This window comes from Oncorhynchus kisutch, linkage group LG7 (genome assembly GCF_002021735.2).
Source record: "Oncorhynchus kisutch isolate 150728-3 linkage group LG7, Okis_V2, whole genome shotgun sequence".
Lineage (NCBI taxonomy): Eukaryota > Metazoa > Chordata > Actinopteri > Salmoniformes > Salmonidae > Oncorhynchus > Oncorhynchus kisutch.
This window is the reverse complement of record NC_034180.2, coordinates 17478847-17498509: the sequence shown is the minus strand read 5'-3', so window position 1 is coordinate 17498509 and position 19663 is coordinate 17478847. Positions and strand designations below refer to the sequence as shown.

Below are 19663 nucleotides of genomic sequence, written 5' to 3'. Positions count from 1 at the left end.
GCCCCAGTCATTCCTGCCTGTTCATAAGTTAAATCACAAAGGCTGGTCTGAGTGCATCTCCTCAGTTTCAATCAGTAAAACAATTCCCATGGCATTTTATCGCAGAAATGTGTATATGTGATGTTTAAATGATTTCTTAACCCTTTTGTTGTGTGGAGCTTCTTTTTTCTGGTAAATACAGGGCCATTTCTCTTTCCCAACGTAAAATGGCAACTGCAGACCCGAGCATTGTCACAGGGTTTCAGGTCCTCCCGTCTGAAAGACCACCAAAAATAGTTACTTTTACTAGCTATTTATGTTGATTACTAAAATGGTATATCTATATGTAAATACCATAACCCAACAACTTGACTACAGTAACAGTAAAATAGACTTGGCTTTGGTCTATCTGCAAATCTAAAGTCCTACTATGTGGATGGGACATTTCTGCTGGGATGGAGGAATTATCTGGAATGCTCAACTAGATAATCAGGACAGTCTAGGGTACTATTTGCCAGAAGAGGTGAAGTATTGCGATGAGTTATGTGACTGTACTTCTGACTCAAATTCTCAAGAGGAAAGGTAAAACCCTTGGTCCTCCTCAGTGACCTCAAGGCTAACAGTGATAGGGGGATCGTCTGAAAGGAAGGGACTGATGTGCAAGGATGTAAACATAAGGATTTTAGGCACTGGCCAGCAGACCACAATTTCTACATTCAGGTCCTAAACCGGTGGCATGCAATGTTTGCTGTGTCAGGCTAGTTTGGCATATTGTCTACTAGACCAGACTGAAAAGTACAAGACTCGGGCTAGCTTAATTTCCATCCCTGCTGACATGTGTAACTGACTTCACAGGTCAATTGATTAGTCATGTTCATGTTTTGTATGGGAAAACATTGAGCCCATAAGCCCTTTGAACGCTAGCTAGCCAGCTAGTCATTGTTAGCTTACCGTTCGTGTAGTCACTTTTCCACATGGTGACATGCTAGCTAATGTTATCCCAGCAGGGCGGGAGTATTTATCTAACGTTTAGCTCACTTAGGTTGGAGTCATTAAAACTCATTTTTCAACCACTACACAAATTTGCAGTTAACAAATTATAGTTTTGGCAAGTCGATTAGGACATCTACTTTGTGCATGACACAAGTCATTTTTCCAACAATTGTTTACAGACAGATTATTTCACTTAAAATTCACTGTATCACAATTCCAGTGGGTCAGAAGTTTACATACACTAAGTTGACTGTGCCTTTAAACAGGTTGTGAAATTCCAGAAAGTGATGTCATGGCTTTAGAAGCTCTCATAGGCTAATTGACATCATTTGATTCAATTGGAGGTGTACCTGTGGATGTATTTCAAGGCCTACCTTCAAACTCAGTGCCTCTTTGCTTGACATCATGGGAAAATCAAAAGAAATAAGCCAAGACCTCAGAAAAATTATTGTAGACCTCCACAAGTCTGGTTCATCCTTTGGAGCAATTTCCAAACGCCTGAAGGTAGCACGTCCATCTGTACCAACAATAGTACGCAAGTATAAACACCATGGGACCACGCAGCCGTCATACCGCTCAGGAAGGAGACGCATTCTGTCTCCTAGAGATGAACGTACTTTGGTGTTAAAAGTGCAAATCAATCCGAGAACAACAGCAAAGCACCTTTTGAAGATGCTGGAGGAAACCGGTACAAAAGTATCTATATCCATAGTAAAACGAGTCCTATATCGACATAGCCTGAAAGGCAGCTCAGCAAGGAAGAAGCCACTGCTCCAAAACCGTCATAAAAAAGCCAGACTACGGTTTCCAACTGCACATGGGGACAAAGATTGTACTTTTTGGAGAAATGTCCTCCGGTCTGATGAAACAAAAATAGAACTGTTTGGCCATAATGACCGTCGTTATGTTTGGAGGAAAATGGGGGAGGCTTGCAAGCTGAAGAACACCATCCCAACCGTGAAGCACGGGGGTGGCAGCATCATGATGTGGGGGTGCTTTGCTGCAGGAGGGACTGGTGCACTTCACAAAATAGATGGCTTCATGAGGATGGAAAATTATGTTCATATATTGAAGCAACATCTCAAGACATCAGTAATCTCTGAAACTGGAAACACTTGTTCTCAACTTGCCTACCTGGTTAAATAAAGGTGAAATAAAAAATAAAAAAAAATAAAATCAGTCAGGAAGTTAAAGCTTGGTGCCAAATGGACAATAACCCCAAGCATACTTCCAAAGTTGTGGCAAAATGGCTTAAGGACAACAAAGTCAAGGTATTGGAATGGCCATCACAATGCCCTGACCTCAATCCTATACTAAATTTGTGGGCAGAACTGAAAAAGCGTGTGCGAGCAAGGAGGCCTACAAACCTGACTCAGTTACACGAACACTGTCAGGAGAAATGGGCCAAAATTCACCCAACTTATTGTGGGAAGCTTGTGGAAGGCTACCCAAAACGTGTGACCTAAGTTAAACAATTTAAAGGCAATGCTACCAGTGTATGTAAACTTCTGACCCACTGGGAATGTAATGAAAGAATGAATGAAAGAAATAAAAGCTTAAATAAATAATAAATAATTATTATTCTGACATTTCACATTCTTAAAATACAGTGGTGATCCTAACTGACCTAAAACAGAATTTTTTTACTAGGATTAAATGTTTGGAATTGTGAAAAACGGAGTTTAAATGTATTTGGCTAAGGTGTATGTAAACTTCTGACTTCAACTGTATGTACCCCTTGACTTTTTCCACATTTTACAGCCTTTTCCCCTCATCAACCTATACACACACACTCACGCACACACTACCCCATAATCACAAAGCAAAACCAGGTTTTGAAATGTTTGCAAATTTAGAATAAAAAAAAAAGGAAATATTACATTTACATAAGTATTCAGTCCCTTTACTCAGTACTTTGTTGAAGCAGCTTTGGCAGCGATTACAGCCTCATGTCTTCTTGGGTATGATGCTACAAGCTTGGCACACCTGTATTTGGGGAGTTTCTCCCATTCTTCTCTGCAGATCCTCTCAAGCTCTGTCAGGTTGGATGGGTTTCTCCAGAGATGTTTGATTGGGTTCAAGTCCAGGCTCTGGCTGGGCCACTCAAGGACATTCAGAGACTTGTCCCAAAGGCACTCTTGCGTTGTCTTGGCTGTGTGCTTAGGGTCGTTGTCTGAGGTCCTCAGGACTCTGGAGCAGCTTTTCATCAAGAAACTTAATGTACTTTGCTCCATTCATCTTTGCCTCAATCCTGACTAGTCTCCCAGTCCCTGCCACTGAGAAACATCCCCACAGCATGATGTTGCCACCAACATGCTTCACTGTAGGGAAAGTGTTGGTGTTGTAAAGTGTTGGTCTCATGTTTCATGAGCTGAAATAAAAGATCCCCGAAATGTTCCATATACACAAAAAACGCATTTCTCCCAAATTTAGTGGACAAATGTATTTACATCCCTGTTAGCAAGCATGTGTCCTTTGCCAAGATAATCCATCCACCTGACAGGTGTGGCAAATCAAGAAGCTGATTAAACAGCAGGATCATTACACAGGTGCACCTTGTGCTGGGGACAATAAAAGGCCACTCTAAAATGTGCAGTTTTGTCACACTACACAATGCCACAGATGTTTGAAGTTTTGAGGGAGTGTCCAATTGGCATGCAGACTGCAAGAATTTCCACCAGAGCTTTGCCAGGGAAGTAAATGTTCATTTCTTTACCATAAGCCACCTCCAATGTCGTTTTTGAGAATTTGGCAGAACGTCCAACCGGCCTCACAACCGCAGACCATGTGTATGGCATCGTGTGGCGAGCGGTTTGCTGATGTCAACGTTGTGAACAGAGTGCCCCATGATGGCAGTGGGGTTATGGTATGGGCAGGCATAAGCTACAGACAATGAACACAATTGCATTTTATTGATGGCAATTGTAATGCACAAAAATACAGTGATGAGATCCTGAGGCCCATTGTGAGGCCCATTTTATTATGTAGCCAACAGATGCATATTTGCATTCCCAGTTGTGGAATCCATAGATTAAGGCCAATTTACTGATTTCCTCATATGAACTGTAACTCAGTAAAATCAATGAAATTGTTGAGTGATGCATTTATATTTTTGTTCAGTATATGTAGGGGTAAAAGTGACTAGGCATTCAGGATAGATAATAGAGTAGCAACAGCCTATGTGGAAAAGCGTGTCTGTGTGTGATGCCAATATGCATGTGTGTGCGTGTTTTTTGTGTGTGAGCGTATGTCGTGTGTGTGTGTGTGTGTTGGAGTGTCAGTGTAGTATGTGTGAGTGTGTGGGCAGAGTTTAGTGAGTGCCCATAGAGCCAGCGCAAGACAGTCAATGCATAAATTCAATAAACAACAATAATAAAGGGGTCAATGTAAATAGTCCGGATAGCCATTTGATTAACTGTTCAGCAGTACTGCTTGCCGTGCAGCAGCAGAGAGGACAGTCTATGGGTTTGAGTTTGAGTTTATTTTTATTTTTACAGGGACAGTGCACATTAATCAACATTTCATTAAAAGTGCCGGTTTTAGCCAACCGGCTAATTTTCAACCGCAGTCCCTGGGCAGGTTATTAAAAACAATTACAATATAAACAATAGCAACATAGGACAAGCAAGACATAGCATACAGACAGAGCAACATAGGACAAGCAAGACATAGCAACATAGGACAAGCAAGACATAGCATACAGACAGAGCAACATAGGACAAGCAAGACATAGCAACATAGGACAAGCAAGACATAGCATACAGACAGAGCAACATAGGACAAGCAAGACGTAGCATACAGACAGAGCAGCATAAAACAAAAAGCAGCAAGACAAAATTCATAAAAGCAACAAAGTGTTTCCACACCTCACAAGCTACAGACAACAGACAACATGGAGAGTGGCAACACACAGCTAGGGACCATGTTCACAAATCTGATTGACCTTTAGCCATGTCTTCAAGCATTTTGTGAAAGTGTGATATGTGGTGCAGTTATGTGTGTCTGATGGCAGTGTATTCCAGACATGGGAAGCTCTCACAGAGAATGCAAATTTACTAAAGGTGCTTTTCCTTAGGGGAACTATACAGTCACCTCTCATGGCAGACCTTGTGGATCTGCTGCCATATGTCTGGGTTTTCTGTTTAACAAAAATATTGAGTGGAGGGGGAGCCAGGCCATTGAGGATCTTGAATACAAGACATGCGTCGGTGTATTGCACAAGATTTTCCCAACTCAAGAGCTCATGCTTTCTAAGGATGTGACAATGATGATGGCTATTGGGCTTCCTATCAAGCACTTTGAGAGCCTGTTTGTAGACAGACTGAATAGGTTTTAATGTTATACAGCAAGCTTGGGCCCAACTAGTCAAGCAGTATGTTAAGTGGGGGAGTATCATAGATTTGAAGTACAGTTTTGCTACCTCTGTAGTCAAACAATTTCATATAAATCGGAAATTAGCTAGGTTGAATTTGGTTATTTGAATTACCTTTTTCACATGCTTTTTAAAAGAGAGGTTGGAATCAAGTATGATGCCAAGGTACTTAAAATCGGAAACCACCTGGAGCTTCTTCCCTGACACATAGACATCTGGCTCAGTAGCATCTGTTGCCCTCTTTGTGAAGAACATGCAAACAGTTTTTTTCACATTGAGATGCAAACACGAGTCACTGAGCCACTTTGTAACCTGGACCATTACAGTAGTGAGTTCTTGTGCAGCTTGTTGTTTGCTCTTTGCATGCATATATATCACTGTATCATCTGCATACATTTGAACTTCAGACCCAGTACAGACAGAAGGCAGATCATTAATGTACAGGCTGAACAGGAGGGGCCCCAGTATTGACCCTTGGGGCACGCCCACATCATAGATACGAGTGGGCGACAGCTCATTGCTCACTCTGACACACTGAGTTCTGCCTTCAAGGTATGATTTCATCCATCTCAAGGCATCAGGGGAAAAGTTGAACTTGGACAATTTTGTGATTAGAATCTCATGGTTAACAGTATCAAAAGCCTTCCTTAGGTCCAGAAACACAGCCCCAACAGCACCCCCTTTGTCCATCTTGGACTTCACATTTTCCAGAAGAAAGCAGTTGGCCGTTTCTCTGAAGCCAAACTGCATGGAGTGTAATGTGAAGGGGCTGTTGTTGAGGTGGGCAATCAGTTGTTCTGCTACACACTTTTCAACAACCTTTGACACCACAGGTAATATACTAATGGGCCTGTAGTTACTCACGTTAGCAGGGTCGCCTGATTTAAAGATGGCCGTTATTATGGCCGACTTCCATACCCTTGGAAACACACCGAGACCAATAGATGTGTTGGTGACCTTAGTAATAGCGCCAATGAGTGACTCTTTGTAGTTTTTAAGAAAGGTAGAGTCCATCCCAAACACATCTTTGGCTTTAGAGTTCTTTAGTGAGCTAATCACCTTGTTCACCTTTGACTCAGAAACCTCCCTTATGATGAAGACAGGTTGAGTGTCATTCACTAGCACTGAGCCCAAGAAACAAGTGGAGGGGTTCTGTGTCAGTACCCTGACAGAGTCAATAAAGTAGGAATTGAAGGCTATTGCTATTTCGACTGCATCCTGTGTTAGATTGTTATTCACCATGATTTCTAGTCTTTTTGCAGTGTTACTATGGTCTTTCCCTGTTAACTTTTTTAGATTCTCCCATATCAATTTAGAATTTCCCTTTGCTTCACCAATTATGTTAATAAAAAAGTTTGCCTTGGCCTGTCTGATTTCTTTCATCACCTTATTTCTCAACATGGTAAACCTACGTCTGTCATGCTCTAATTTAGATTTTAGGGCTATTTTTAGAGCATAATCACGTTCTTTCATCAATTTCCAGATTTCTCCATTTAGCCAAGGAAGAGTGCTCTTTTGGCCAGGTTTGGATTTTCTTTTCTTTAGGAAGCCATTTATTGTAGTCTGGATTGTGGATAGAAAAACCTGACTATCAGCTTCCACGTCTGTATAGGACAAGAGATCATTCCAGTTTATTCCCTTAATTGCTTTTTCAAAATTATTTAATTCACTCTTAGGTATTCTGAGTTGATCTGGCTTTCTAACAGTAGAGAGGTTAAACCTGCTCTTAGACAGCTTTCTGGCTATAAGTGTCAGATTATGATCAGACAGCCCAGTAACCATATTGAATGATTTAGTCACTCTCTCTGGTTTATTACTGAACACCAAATCAATCTGTGTTTTAGAGCAACAAGTCACCCTGGTTGGCCCTTTAACTTTGGCCCTTTAACTTTAACTTTGGGTGGCTGGAGTCTTTGCGCATTTGTAGTGCCTTACTCTGACACCGCCTGGTATAGAGGTCCTGGATGAGTTTGGCCCCAGTGATGTACTGGGCTGTACTCAGAGCGAGCCTGGAGGAATAGAACAAAGGCCTCAGTATTACTAATTATCCTGGCATCTGGGAGACAGCACCAGAGGCAGATGACCAGAGGATGAACCCAAAGTGGCTTATGATGCCCCCCCCCCCCCCAATCTATATGGGAGTGGTGGAACCAAGCATTCTGGGTATCAGCTATATAAACTGTGCATGGTCTGTAAAGGGTAGGCTCTCAGGCTAACAGGGTTGATGGTTTTATTATTGCAATAATTAATCAATATTAAATAAAGATGATTGTTTGAAGAAATAACCAAGTCTCTCTAAGTAATGAGTACAGTATAGTTTTTTGCATATCCTACTCCCCCTGATTAGCCATTATTGACAGCGACCCTAATGCAATTAGGGTAATGTGGCTTGCTCAAGGGCACACCGATATATTTTTCACTTAGTCAGCTCGGGTATTCGAACTAGCAACCTTTCGGTTACTGGTCCAATGTTCTTAAGTTAACTGCTAAGCAACCTGCTGCTCTCAAACCTCTAACTTGCACAATAATTATGCCGTTCCCCTACAGCACTGTATTTGTTAATACTTCCTGAATGTAAAGTGTGTGTCCATGTGCTTTTTTCCTGTGCAGATCTGGTGAGAGCCTTCTCAGAAAGGGCACTACCTCACTTCTCAGACCCTATCACCTCCCCCTGCCTGCTGAGGCCAGTGATCGACAGCATGTTTACCCTGGAGAAGATAGCTGATGCACACCGACACATAGAAGCCAATAGAAACCAGGGAAAGATTGTCATCAATGTCATGAACCCACAATGATGGGACCTCCAGTGACATCTCTCCATCTACTACCAAACTGAACATAGTTGTTTCACACCAAACGTTACATTTGGTTGATCAACTTGGTTGATAATGCACATGAGCTGAATGTTATGTGATTCTTATTATGTCGATATTTGTATCACATTCTATTTAGTGTTCTATCAAATTATTTGTATTTCTTTAGGCTTTAGGCTGTAGGCTGAAACAGAAATAGGTTGTTATTGGTATAATACAAATAGTTTGGCGCATCTGTGGTTTCATAAGGCATCAAGAATAAACAGTATTTTTTTTCAACAAGAACAATTAACATTGTTTGTAATCATGTAATGCTGTTACGTGTTCTACTATATGTGTTTCATTTTCCATGTGTCGCGGATAGAAACACAGGACAAAGATTCTATGCATATGGCCGCAATTACATTCCAGTACAACTTAAGCGCGTGTGTGATTTTTATGCGCAAACCCGCCACAAGCGAACCCGGCGACTACAAACCGGAATTGGCAGGCTATAATGAAATGTTCTACTTCCTGAAGTCACCGGCAAGTTTTGTTTTGGGAGATTTTGATTCTGTGAGTCTACACTTGTTATTTTTAATATAATAATAATAATTGTGCCACGGACACCAGGAGACTATCGACCACCGTCGAAACAAAGTGGGTAGAATGTGGCGGTGTGTGATTATTTGTGTTATGCACTTGACTTCCTCATGCATAGTTTATCTAACCAACTGAAAGCGTAACTTTCTGACAGTCTGTTTCAGGATCAGTCTTTAATTGCAGATCAATTGTTTTATTTTCTCAAATTAATAAACTACAGAGGTTAATTCAACGAGCATGTGTGAATGGTTATGCTGTAGGTCAGTACTGGGTGCGTTAGAGATGTCGACGATGAGTATCAAGTGTTTGTTCGCTAACGCCCAGGAAGATCCTATTCAAACTCCCATCAGACTGCTCTACAAGCATTATAATGTCAAAAGCAGTGGTGTAGGCAGAAATTCGTTAATATCAGGGCCAGCAAAAATATAGGTGTGCCGAAATGTGGACACTCAAATTATCATAAAAGCATAGGCCTAGGAAAATGTGATTTCGCATTACAGACCAATAGTCTTGTAGGCCTACGTAAATCCACTACTCTTACAAAACATGCGACTCGCATAGATATACACATAATACGCCATAGGCCTATAATTAATGAGAATAGAACATAATACCCTGATGTAACAGTAATAATCACAATAGGCTTGGCAATCTCTTACAGGCTCAACCAGGAGATAGTTGGCTAGGCAGCCACAAATGTAACCATTTAACACTAGGAGAGCTGAGAGCATCATATTGACTCAAAACGAAATTGACTTTAAGTACTCTGCCATTTTTAAAGTTATGTCCTAAATATGTCTAACACACTATCTTTGTTAGAATCTTAATATCACAAACAATTTATGTTATAAGCAGTTTAAGAAGTCATGTCATTCGGGGTTTAGAGGGAGGTGTAGACAATGAGTTTCCATTGGTCCGCTAGTTTTGGAGTGACGGTTCGCCTTAACCCAATCAATGATTTATTGTGTCACTGGCTCTGACCCTTCTAACTACTTAGGTAAACATATGAATGACATGTTGCACAACGTTCGGCGCAGGTGTTGGTAACTGGTTCGCCATTGTTTAGAACGGGGGGATTCTCTCCTGTCTGAGGCAACACTGATTGCTACGCAAATGGATGTTGCACCTCAATTTAGCAAGGAACACAGCCGCCAGAGGAAAAGGAAGATATTCCATGATGAGATCTCTCAAGATGAAACAGCTCAGGACAGTGCAGCAACAATGTTTTGGGAACACAGTGTTTTTTTTTACTGCTATGAACAACATCATAAGTGACTTGGACACAAGGTTCCACACCACTGCAAAAAATGTAGAATAATTTTCTGCTGTTCTGAAAGTTGGGCAGATTAGTGAGGATAAAGTCCATTCTGTGTACCAACCACTGATCATGGAGTATTCCAGAGATCTTACACCACAGTTTCAAAATGAAGTAAGACACCTGGACACTGTATATGCTGCCACTTTCCCCCCTAACCTGTCCCCTCCCCTCTTGGTCACCTGAATACAATTTGTAAGATGCAGCTGCAAAGCATTTTTGGAGAAGTGTGCATTGCTTTACGTATATTTTGCACACCGCCTGTGACTGTTGCAGATAGAGCTTTCAGTAAGATAAAACTGATGAACTATTTGAGGTCCCAGGACAGCCTTTGCAGTCTTGCCATGATGTCCATTGAAAGTCAGTTAGCTAGAAAGCTGGACTTCGAAGACTTAATCAGTGACTTTGCTAGCAAGAAGGCTTTTTTTGGGGCGCTGGGTTAACGCTGAGCAAAGGCCAGTGGTTAACTCTTAAATGGCATGGCTATGGATGTTGGATCACTACACACATGATGCCCACAGGCTGAGAACAAGACTGAGAACAGACTGAGAACAAGATGTATCTCAAAGTAATTGCTAGGTTGCCATACAATTAGTTATTCACAATCAAGACCCCAAGTGGAAGAAACCTATTGATTTGGTGACCACTTGACCTCTCCTCTAGCGCCACCGTCAGGCCTTTTCACTTCCATTTTGTTTTCCATTTCCACTTTTACAGCTGCTTATTTTCTAGTTGGTATGTAATACTTAGTTCAAAAATCTGCTGCTGATTTTATTATTTTGTTTGTTATGTCATTCTATAGATTATGATTATATATAGATAGATTAGATTATCTATAGATTATTAATTTATTTTAATTGAAGAGGTTAATGTATATTTAAGTTATATTTATTTTAAGTTATTAATTCATTTTAAGAGAATTTTCCATTCAAGAATTTAACAATTTAGACTGTAAAAAATGGCCTTTAGCACATTTCTTATAGAGGGTATCAGTCTTGCATCAAATAGTGAATTCCACTTTATGCAGAATGTTGCATGCATGTCTGCACAGTGTTATATTTTCACAGCTCACTGTCAGTAAATATCGTACAATAAATATTGGACTACAAGAGAGTTGCAAGCCTGCAAAGGTAGAGTTATTTAAAGCTTTGAATGGGTCGATTGGGTTCTGGAGGTGTGTGGTTACAGCAATTGTGCAGGGTTGGTGTGGCCTTTGGTGGTGGGGCCCAATGTGATATGTTTTCATGGGGACCAAAATCCCTCGTGGCGTGCCCCTGACTACACCAAAACTATATTGAAACTAATTTCACACGTACACTGAGATTACAAAACATTAAGAACACCTGTTCTTTCCATGACATGGACTATCCTTGCCAAACAACTCTTAAAAATGAACCCTTGAGGTCTATTTCAAAATATATAGGCAGAATTACTTACTCAAAATATGCCATGCTCAAAATATGCCATTCTGTTCCTTTGAAATGCATTTTCTTAAATGCATAAATGAAATCCCAAAGTAATAAATAATGATCTTTGTGATGGTGTTTATTTAAAGTAATAGTTCGGGATTTTGGCAACGAGGCCTTTGTCTACTTCCCCAGAGTCAGATTAACTAGTGGAGACCAGTTTTATGTCTCTGTGTCCAGTATGAAGGAAGTTAAGAGAGAAGAGTCAGGCCATGCTTTTATCGTCAACATCTCTAACACACACTGGTGCCGGGTTGGGTTAATGCGTAATTGATGGGGTCGAATGCAGGCTGGTGGCAGACAGAAACATAATGTGGCACATTTTTTGCATCCTTGTGTCATGAGCTAAAACACAAGCAAAGCCTATGATCTTTCACTATATCCTCATGGCATACCAGTCATAGCTGTTGTATTTATCATTGTTGCAGATCTAAAACATGGCGGAACCAAACCAAAGGCCTCAACGTAAGATGTCCACCACAGGTGACAGTCTATACAATATACTTGAACTGGAGAAAGGAGCATCTGCAGGAGAAATAAAGAAGGCATACAGGTATAAACGGGTGAAAGTAGATCACATTTCTTCCTGGTACGGGACCTCCTATATGTGCAGCAAAACATTTTATGGGCCTAATCATGGAACCACATATAGAATCCCTGTTAATTCAATAGGATCTCTGTGGGCCTAGTCGTAAAGATTTGTCATTTAACATTTAAAATGTATTACCTTTTATTGTGTCATAAACACAACCAGTCATGATGCTTTTTATCTGATTGTCAAACGATCACTTCAAAGGGCTCCTTTACTAGGCTACCCCGCGTATGTTCATCCACTCGCAACACATTTCCAGCCTCCAAACTGTGGTGAATGGAAAGAGGCGATTGTCATTAGGCCGCACGCGCCTCTCTGTCTCGCCCATCATCTCTGCCTTGGCAAAATGTCAGTGTTCTGGTCACATTATAGAGTGTAGGCAATACCACCTGTTGTCATTAGCTCATTTGTCATGCCTCTGACATACGGTAATAATAAATAGTGGTGTAATAGCCTACAGTTTCCTTGACATTTCTATTGAATTATTGTGATGTTTTACTGGTACGGCATACACCCACTATTTATTTTGCCGGACCATACCGCCTTACCCCTGGTCATAAAACTCTCAACCACAGACAAATGCTTTGAGAAAGACTACAGAACAGTTAAAAACACGTCTGTTTTCTTAATGAAAGCACCATTAAGTGAAACTATAGCATAGGCTGTCCTTCTCTTTTTGGAAGATTTCTAGTAGATATAAAACAAAAGACATATTTGCATACTGGTAACCTGATTACCTGCTCTGTGGTTTTTGCAAATGAGGTCATGATTCTCCTATTATATTTCCTAACTCAAACTTTCCCATGACTTACTCATGTGACTAAAAGCAGAGCAGGACATTAAGTTTCCCTGTGACAATATAAATAAAGGTCCTCCTCCTCCCAGGAAACTAGCACTGAGGAATCATCCTGACAAGAACCCAGACAATCCAGAGGCAGCTGAGAAGTTTAAAGAGATCAACAATGCCAACTCTATCCTCAACGACGAGACCAAGAGGAAGGTCTACGATGAGTACGGCTCCATGGGCCTCTATGTGGCCGAGCAGTTTGGAGACGAGAGCGTTAAATATTACTTCCTCATTCACAAGTGCTGGTTTAAGGTGAGAAGTCTTTTAGGGCTTACACATTTTCATATGTATACACTTTGCAGACGCTTCTACCCAAAAGTTACTTATTGTACAGTGAGTGCATACTGTACATTTTTACTAAGTGTATGTGATCCCGTTAGAAATTAACTCACGACCTTGGCGTTGCTAAATTGTACTGCATGTTAATCATTAAGGTCATTATAGTTTTCTAACACTTACAAGTGTATGCATGACAACTTATGTCAATTATGCCCTGTGTGAAACAAATCCCTTCTTTTTTTCCTAGACCCTGATGGTGTGCTGTGGGATCTTCACCCTCTGCTGCTGCTGTTGCTGCTGCTTTTTCTGCTGTGGCAGGTGCAAGCCACAGGAGGAGGAGCACGGATACGTAGACCCAGATGACCTGGAGGCTCAGATCAGAGCTGAGCAGGACAGGGGTGAGTGTGGGGAGGCGAGGCCTGTGGGGAGGCGAGGCCTGTGGGGAGGCGAGGCCTGTGGGGAGGCGAGGCCTGTGGGGAGGCGAGGCCTGTGGGGAGGCGAGGCCTGTGGGGAGGCGAGGCCTGTGGGGAGGCGAGGCCTGTGGGGAGGCGAGGCCTGTGGGGAGGCGAGGCCTGTGGGGAGGCGAGGCCTGTGGGGAACTAGATAGTCCTTTAATTATTAGGCAGAGGCTGCGGATCCATATAGGTAACCGCCCCGCCCCTTGGATCCATTTTCCCAGAACTGAAGATCCGATTCATGTTCTGCGCATAAGTGTTTCATTACCTCTATTTTACACAAATATTTGTTTTGGTTACCCTCCCTTCACATGTCTCACTGTCAATCGTGAATTATAATTATAAAGTTCTACCGGTGAAACGTCCATGCATACCAACCATTTGATCTTATTCAGTTTTAGTGGATATGCATTTAGATCTTGAGTTATACAGTGTTGTTTTGAATGATGTAGAGTGAATGAGCAAACTGTAGCATAACCTACCTGTGATTAACGCACATATTTTGCTACTGGGGCATGCTGTTGAGTTTTGGCCACATGAGAAAAATGTGACCAATCGCACAACCATCCTAAAATCTCATAAGAAATTAGGTGGTGTTTTTTGTCTTACAGTAACGTTACACTATGCTTATGTCGTGTCTTTACTATCATTAAACTGAAGACTTCGTTTTTATCAAAGATTTTCTGTAATTAGTTACTCGATTAAACTGAATAATCATGTAACTGTAATTAACTAGGAAGTTGGGGCACCAAGGAAAGTATTCAGATTACAAAGTTATAATTTCCTGATCAATAGTTTTCTGATTAATTATTTATTTATTTTACCTCACGTTAGTCTCATTCCAAACATTTTAAATTGTTGGTTATCTGCACGAATTTAGTCTTCACTATGAGTCATCCATACATCAATTGTCTTAAATCATTTATTTATTACTAACTAAGTCATTCACAGAAATGCATAAACAAACAGTAAATATGGTTACATGAAATGATAGAATGTGCCCTAGTGGGCTGAACCGGCATCGCGGCTTGTTAGACAAAGGGGCAATGGGGGGTCGACTAAGAAGTCCCTTACAGAGTTAATTATAACAATTAAAATGCTAATCCCTTACACATGAACGCTCAATAATTCGGGAACAATTGCAATCAATCAATATATTTACGCTCAGTGTGTCGTCTTGATCGCTGGTGAAAAGTCTTTCTTTTGTAGAATTGTCCGTCTCTCTCCCTCTCTCTCTGTCTCTCTCTGTCTTGGTTTAGAGGGGATAGTTCAAAGTGACATTTGTTATAGAATGGTTGTTTCGGCGGTTGTCGTTCTTCGCGTTCAATGATACCGAATTCCTAGCTGCAGACTAGTAATTAGTATCAAAGACTTGTTCTTATTCTGTCGGTAACGATAGTCTTAAGAGTTTAACCATGTGGTATGGTTAAAAGATTCTACAACCTTTAGCCATCTCGTAATTGAGGTAAGCTTGGTCTACAACCTTTGTCCCCCTCCTAATGGAGAAAAACATGGTCTGCTGATAATTTCTCAAAGTTGGGTTTTATTCGGAATGGCAGAAAAGGGCTGTCCCAGGATGTCTGACCCTAACTGGGCTCAGGGGCGGTCCTCTGATTTAGTTCAAATCCAATTGGGAATTGTATTTTTCTTCATTAAACAGTCCACAATCATATTACACCATTATACAAACAGTATCATACTCACTCATTCATCTTATACAACAATTAGATGTAAACCTCATATCTGAGGCTATTATATAAACAGTGTTATGGTAATGTGGCCACACCGTCTCTCTTGAGCTTCCCAAGTTGTGACAAACGCACCAGTTCGTAGCTGGATTCTTCACTGATCTTTTACACTTTCTCTGGAACATTTTACACTTTCTCTGGAACATGAAATTTGTTCGTACCTCAAGTTCTGTGAGGTGGAAGGATTTCCTTTGTCCTCTGAACGTTTATCCTCTCTCTAATACTGTGTGGCCTTGAGGCAGGGTCTTCTGAGGAATTTACGACCTCTGACCACAGTAGTCTGGTTGTAGAAGCAGAGAGCGGGGGATGGTGCTCGCTGTACTCATAGAGGCCAACATCATGACACTTATTATATTTGGTTCTGTTATGTAGAATACTATCAATGTGATTTTGCAGACATGTATTTTTTGCAACTGTATTAAACAAGCACCATTTGCCACCCATTTTGGGGCAGGAGGTAGCCTAGTGGTTAGCGTTGGGCCAGGAACCAAAAGGTTGGTGGATCGAATCCCCGAGCTGCCAAGGTAAAAATCTGTCATTCTGCTCCTGAGCAAGGCAGTTAACCCACTAGGCCATCATTGTAAATAAGAATTTGTTCTAACTGACTTGCCTAGTAAAATAAATAAATACAAATTGGGAAGAGGGGTTCAGAAAAGTCAGATCTGCAGCCACTCCTCCATAAGTATAATGTCTGTGTGGGTCAAACAATACATCTTTAGAAGCTAGTTTTAGAATCCGTCTCTTTGTTTAGAGCAACCAGGACATCACTTTTAAGATGGTCCAGCGCACACTGAAGTAGGAGTCTGAAAATGTTTTTTAATTTCACAGCCGGTGGTGAGAGTTTAATAATAATAGCTCAGCCAGGCCCTAGGGCAACCTCTGGCAACTCAGTTGAAACTCCAAACTGCGTCGGCTTTAACACTCTTTGTATACTGTATATCGTGCTTACTGCTTACGCCCATTGATTAGTGCTATTGTGGGCTAGCAGCTTATTAACCCATATGCATTTGGCAATTGGAAATTGAGCTCCGAATGTGCTCACTAACTCTAACTATGCCAGTGTGCTTATCACTGTGATTACTTTTGTTGTTGGTACCTTTCTTTAGTCTTTCATGCTACAGCTCTATCTAAAAAGCTTGTCGTGTTCCTTCACACCACTAGCTGAACTAATTCCAATTCCAATACTATCCCCCATTGCCAACCGTGCGTTCTTTGTGATGTTGACATGATTAAGGCCATGCTTTAATGTTGTTCTGTTAATCAATGGCTGTTTACACAGGCAGCCCAATTATTGGCCAAAAAAGCTGATCTGATTGGTCAAAAGACCAATTAGTGGAAAAAGAATGCAGCCTATGTTTATGTAACAGTATAGACTTTACGTCCGTCCCCTCGCCGCGAACCAGGGACGCTCTGGACACATCAACAGTCACCCTCGAAGCATTGTTACCCATCGCTCCACAAAAGCCTTGGCCCTTGCAGAGCAAGGGGAACCACTACTTCAAGGTCTCAGAGCGAGTGATGTCACCGATTGAAACGCTACCAGCACGCTAGCTAGCCATTTCGCAACGGCAATATTTACAAAACATGTTTTGAAAATGTTTATTATCATTACTAATAGGAAGAGTTGGTTCAAAAAAGCAGAATACAAATTTTTATTTCATATGGACTAATAAAAGTATATTTTTCTAATAGGTCATTTATGCCTGCTTGTGTCCTGGCTTGGACTCGAAGAGCTCAGTGAATTAACAGTACATCTCTGTTCTCCCTGCAGGGGAACAAGAACCCATTGTGATCCAGCCTCATGCTGCTGCTAATGAGAAGACAGAGTTCGATCACGACCAATCTGCAGCCAAACCACTCTGACCCTATACTCACCACAGCGGACCAGTAAGAACCTGTCAGTGAGACGTCTTCCCACAGCTTGGTCCCAGATCTGTTTGTGCTGTCTTGCCAACTCGTATGGTCATTAGGACTTGGCAAGACAGCACAAACTGATATGGGACTAGGCTGGTCTGCCCACTCTGGTTACTCCCAACTAGGGTTGTAACTTTCCCAAAATTCACAGGTTTTCCCGAAATAAGGAGGGAATAAGTAGGAAATCTGGAATACTCCATCCAGGATTTCTGGAAAACCAGGAAATGTGACATTACTGTGATCAGTTTCTGTGGTTCATTTTTTAATCCGTGGCTGGTGCTTAAATCATGCAGTCGACCCACCGTACTATATGTGGCCAAAGCCTTATATTTGGAAGGGTCTGTATGTGGCTCATTTGAATTATAAATTGGGGTCTATGTTTACAAGAATCGTACATTCTTATGATTGTGCCAAATGCCAAGTTTACCTTAATGCTGAGGCAATCTTTCTTTGTAGATTGAAAAATATAGCATTTTTTAATAGTACAGAACAATATGTGCAGAGTAATGGCTTCTATGCATGCTCAATGGAGAGTGTAGGGAAGGTGTTTGAATAGAAACTGATGTGCCTCCCAAATGACACCATAGTCCCTATGTGTAACACACTACTTTTGACCAGAGCTATGTAGTGCACTACTTTTGACCAGGGCCCATAGGTCTCTGGTCCAAAGTAGTGCACTATATAGGGAATAGGAAGCTATTTGTGAAGAAAGGGAAGGGAAAGCGCAGCCTGAGTCTGAAGTTGTAAACGAATGTGCACTTTAAACGCCTTGTGGGTCGTTCAACAAAATGTGTCAATTTTGGGTAGGGTAACTTGGTAAAAACTTTCACATAATTCTGTCATAAAGAGCACATGTTCAACTTAATAAAAAACACATTTTCCCGGTTCAAGGTTAAATGGGTTAAAATCTTCCTAGAAGTCACAGAGGGTGCACAAAGGGACATGCCAAAATGCTGAATATTTGCACTTTATTCATATTAATAAAGACTTTCTAATCAGCTGTATTGAAAGTTGTGGTCTACATTAAATGGCACTTTAAAAAAAATGTATATATTGGTGCACAATTTCTACTTTAAATATTAAAGGAATGCAAAAGGGACTCATTTTGTGGAACGACCCTTCTAAGCATAATGATCCAGTTATAATAAGGGTCTGCTGTGGACTGCCACTACCCCTTGTGTGGGAGCCAATAGCTGCAGCTTTAACCTATGAACCAATGTGAATCGACGCCAAAAGTTTAAATGTGTTTATATGTTTGTTTTTAGGCAATATTTTTGTACTGTCAAGCTTTATTTTCAATTTTCCAAAGCTTATGATTCCATACATGTGCTCACTTTTTTCATTTTCTCATATGCCTCTCTTATACCTCCCTCTCTCTACATGGAATAATATCAGAGTTCTTGTAATTTAAACATGTCTTCCTGACCCATATGACTTCCCATTTCTTCTGATGATGTCTGTCCTCTTGTGTGACCTGGATTCAGTGTCAAATTCTGTTTCTGTGCAGTATAGTGTACATTATATTGAGCACTTCCTGAGCACACCTGCTCAACCTTTTAAACACTTGGACACCAAATAATGCCATTTGTTGAAAGCCATTGTCTCACATACCAGCAATTCTCAGATTTTTAAAGTGGGTTTCTTTTGTAGTTCAGCAGTATCACTTTCAGTGAAAACTGGAAAACGCAGTTAAAACATTGCTGTGATTATTTGTCCATTGACTTTAATTTATCTCACTGAGGATTTAACTGTGGTGGCTTTGTGTCAAATGCTGTTGATATATTTAATCCATAACTCTTTAATTTCCCCAACCTAATATGCAGGATTCGTCAAAGGCTTTATTTTTGAATTAATGTGTTACTATCATTCTCCTTTAATAAAAATGTTTCCCTTTTTGTTTTGATCCTACTTTCTACTTTATATACTGTTAATACTGTAAAATATTTATATAAATGTATATTGAATAAATTGGGGGTTATGTAAAGCCTATTCTGCTCATTTATTTCTCACAGAAATTCTACATAAACTTATTTTTCAGGGAAATACAATACTTCTACAGTATATGTACGTATGTAAAGATCCTTGTAGAAAACCACACCTGATGAACAGGTGGCAGGTTTTTTACAGACGCAGGCATGAATCAGACCAACGTTAAGAGACTGGCAGTGTTCATTTGGAGATTTGTGCTGTAAACTTAGATGCCATAATGCCATAAGGACAGTGGTGTTTCCTTTTAGTTTAAGCAGGCACTTTTTAGCCTGTTTGATTCTTTCTAACTGTTTTAGGAGGATAATTAAATGTTCTGATG

General features: G+C 40.8%; 1 protein-coding gene across 2 annotated transcripts; it reads left to right on the top strand.

Annotated features, from left to right (window-relative positions):
* Positions 1 to 8581: 8581 nt before the first annotated feature.
* On the top strand, positions 8582 to 19342 carry LOC109894246 (dnaJ homolog subfamily C member 5B). Of its 2 annotated transcripts, none has more exons than XM_020487570.2 (5): positions 8582 to 8712; positions 11949 to 12073; positions 12998 to 13211; positions 13486 to 13636; positions 17213 to 19342. In XM_020487570.2, the coding sequence occupies exons 2-5, from the start codon at positions 11958 to 11960 to the stop codon at positions 17302 to 17304; spliced, it is 573 nt and encodes a 190-aa protein (XP_020343159.1). In that variant the 5' UTR covers positions 8582 to 8712; positions 11949 to 11957; the 3' UTR covers positions 17305 to 19342. The 2 variants fall into 2 exon arrangements, with proteins under 2 accessions (XP_020343159.1, XP_020343160.1); XM_020487571.2 differs by having other exon boundaries at positions 8626 to 8796.
* Positions 19343 to 19663: the final 321 nt, after the last annotated feature.

Bases quoted from the DNA above. Each gene is read 5' to 3' on its own strand.
- LOC109894246 (XM_020487570.2), top strand. From the start codon at position 11,958: ATGGCGGAACCAAACCAAAGGCCTCAACGTAAGATGTCCACCACAGGT. The intron at 12,074-12,997 runs GTATAAACGGGT...TCCTCCTCCCAG, and splicing joins GAAATAAAGAAGGCATACAG to GAAACTAGCACTGAGGAATC. The intron at 13,637-17,212 runs GTGAGTGTGGGG...TTCTCCCTGCAG, and splicing joins CAGAGCTGAGCAGGACAGGG to GGGAACAAGAACCCATTGTG.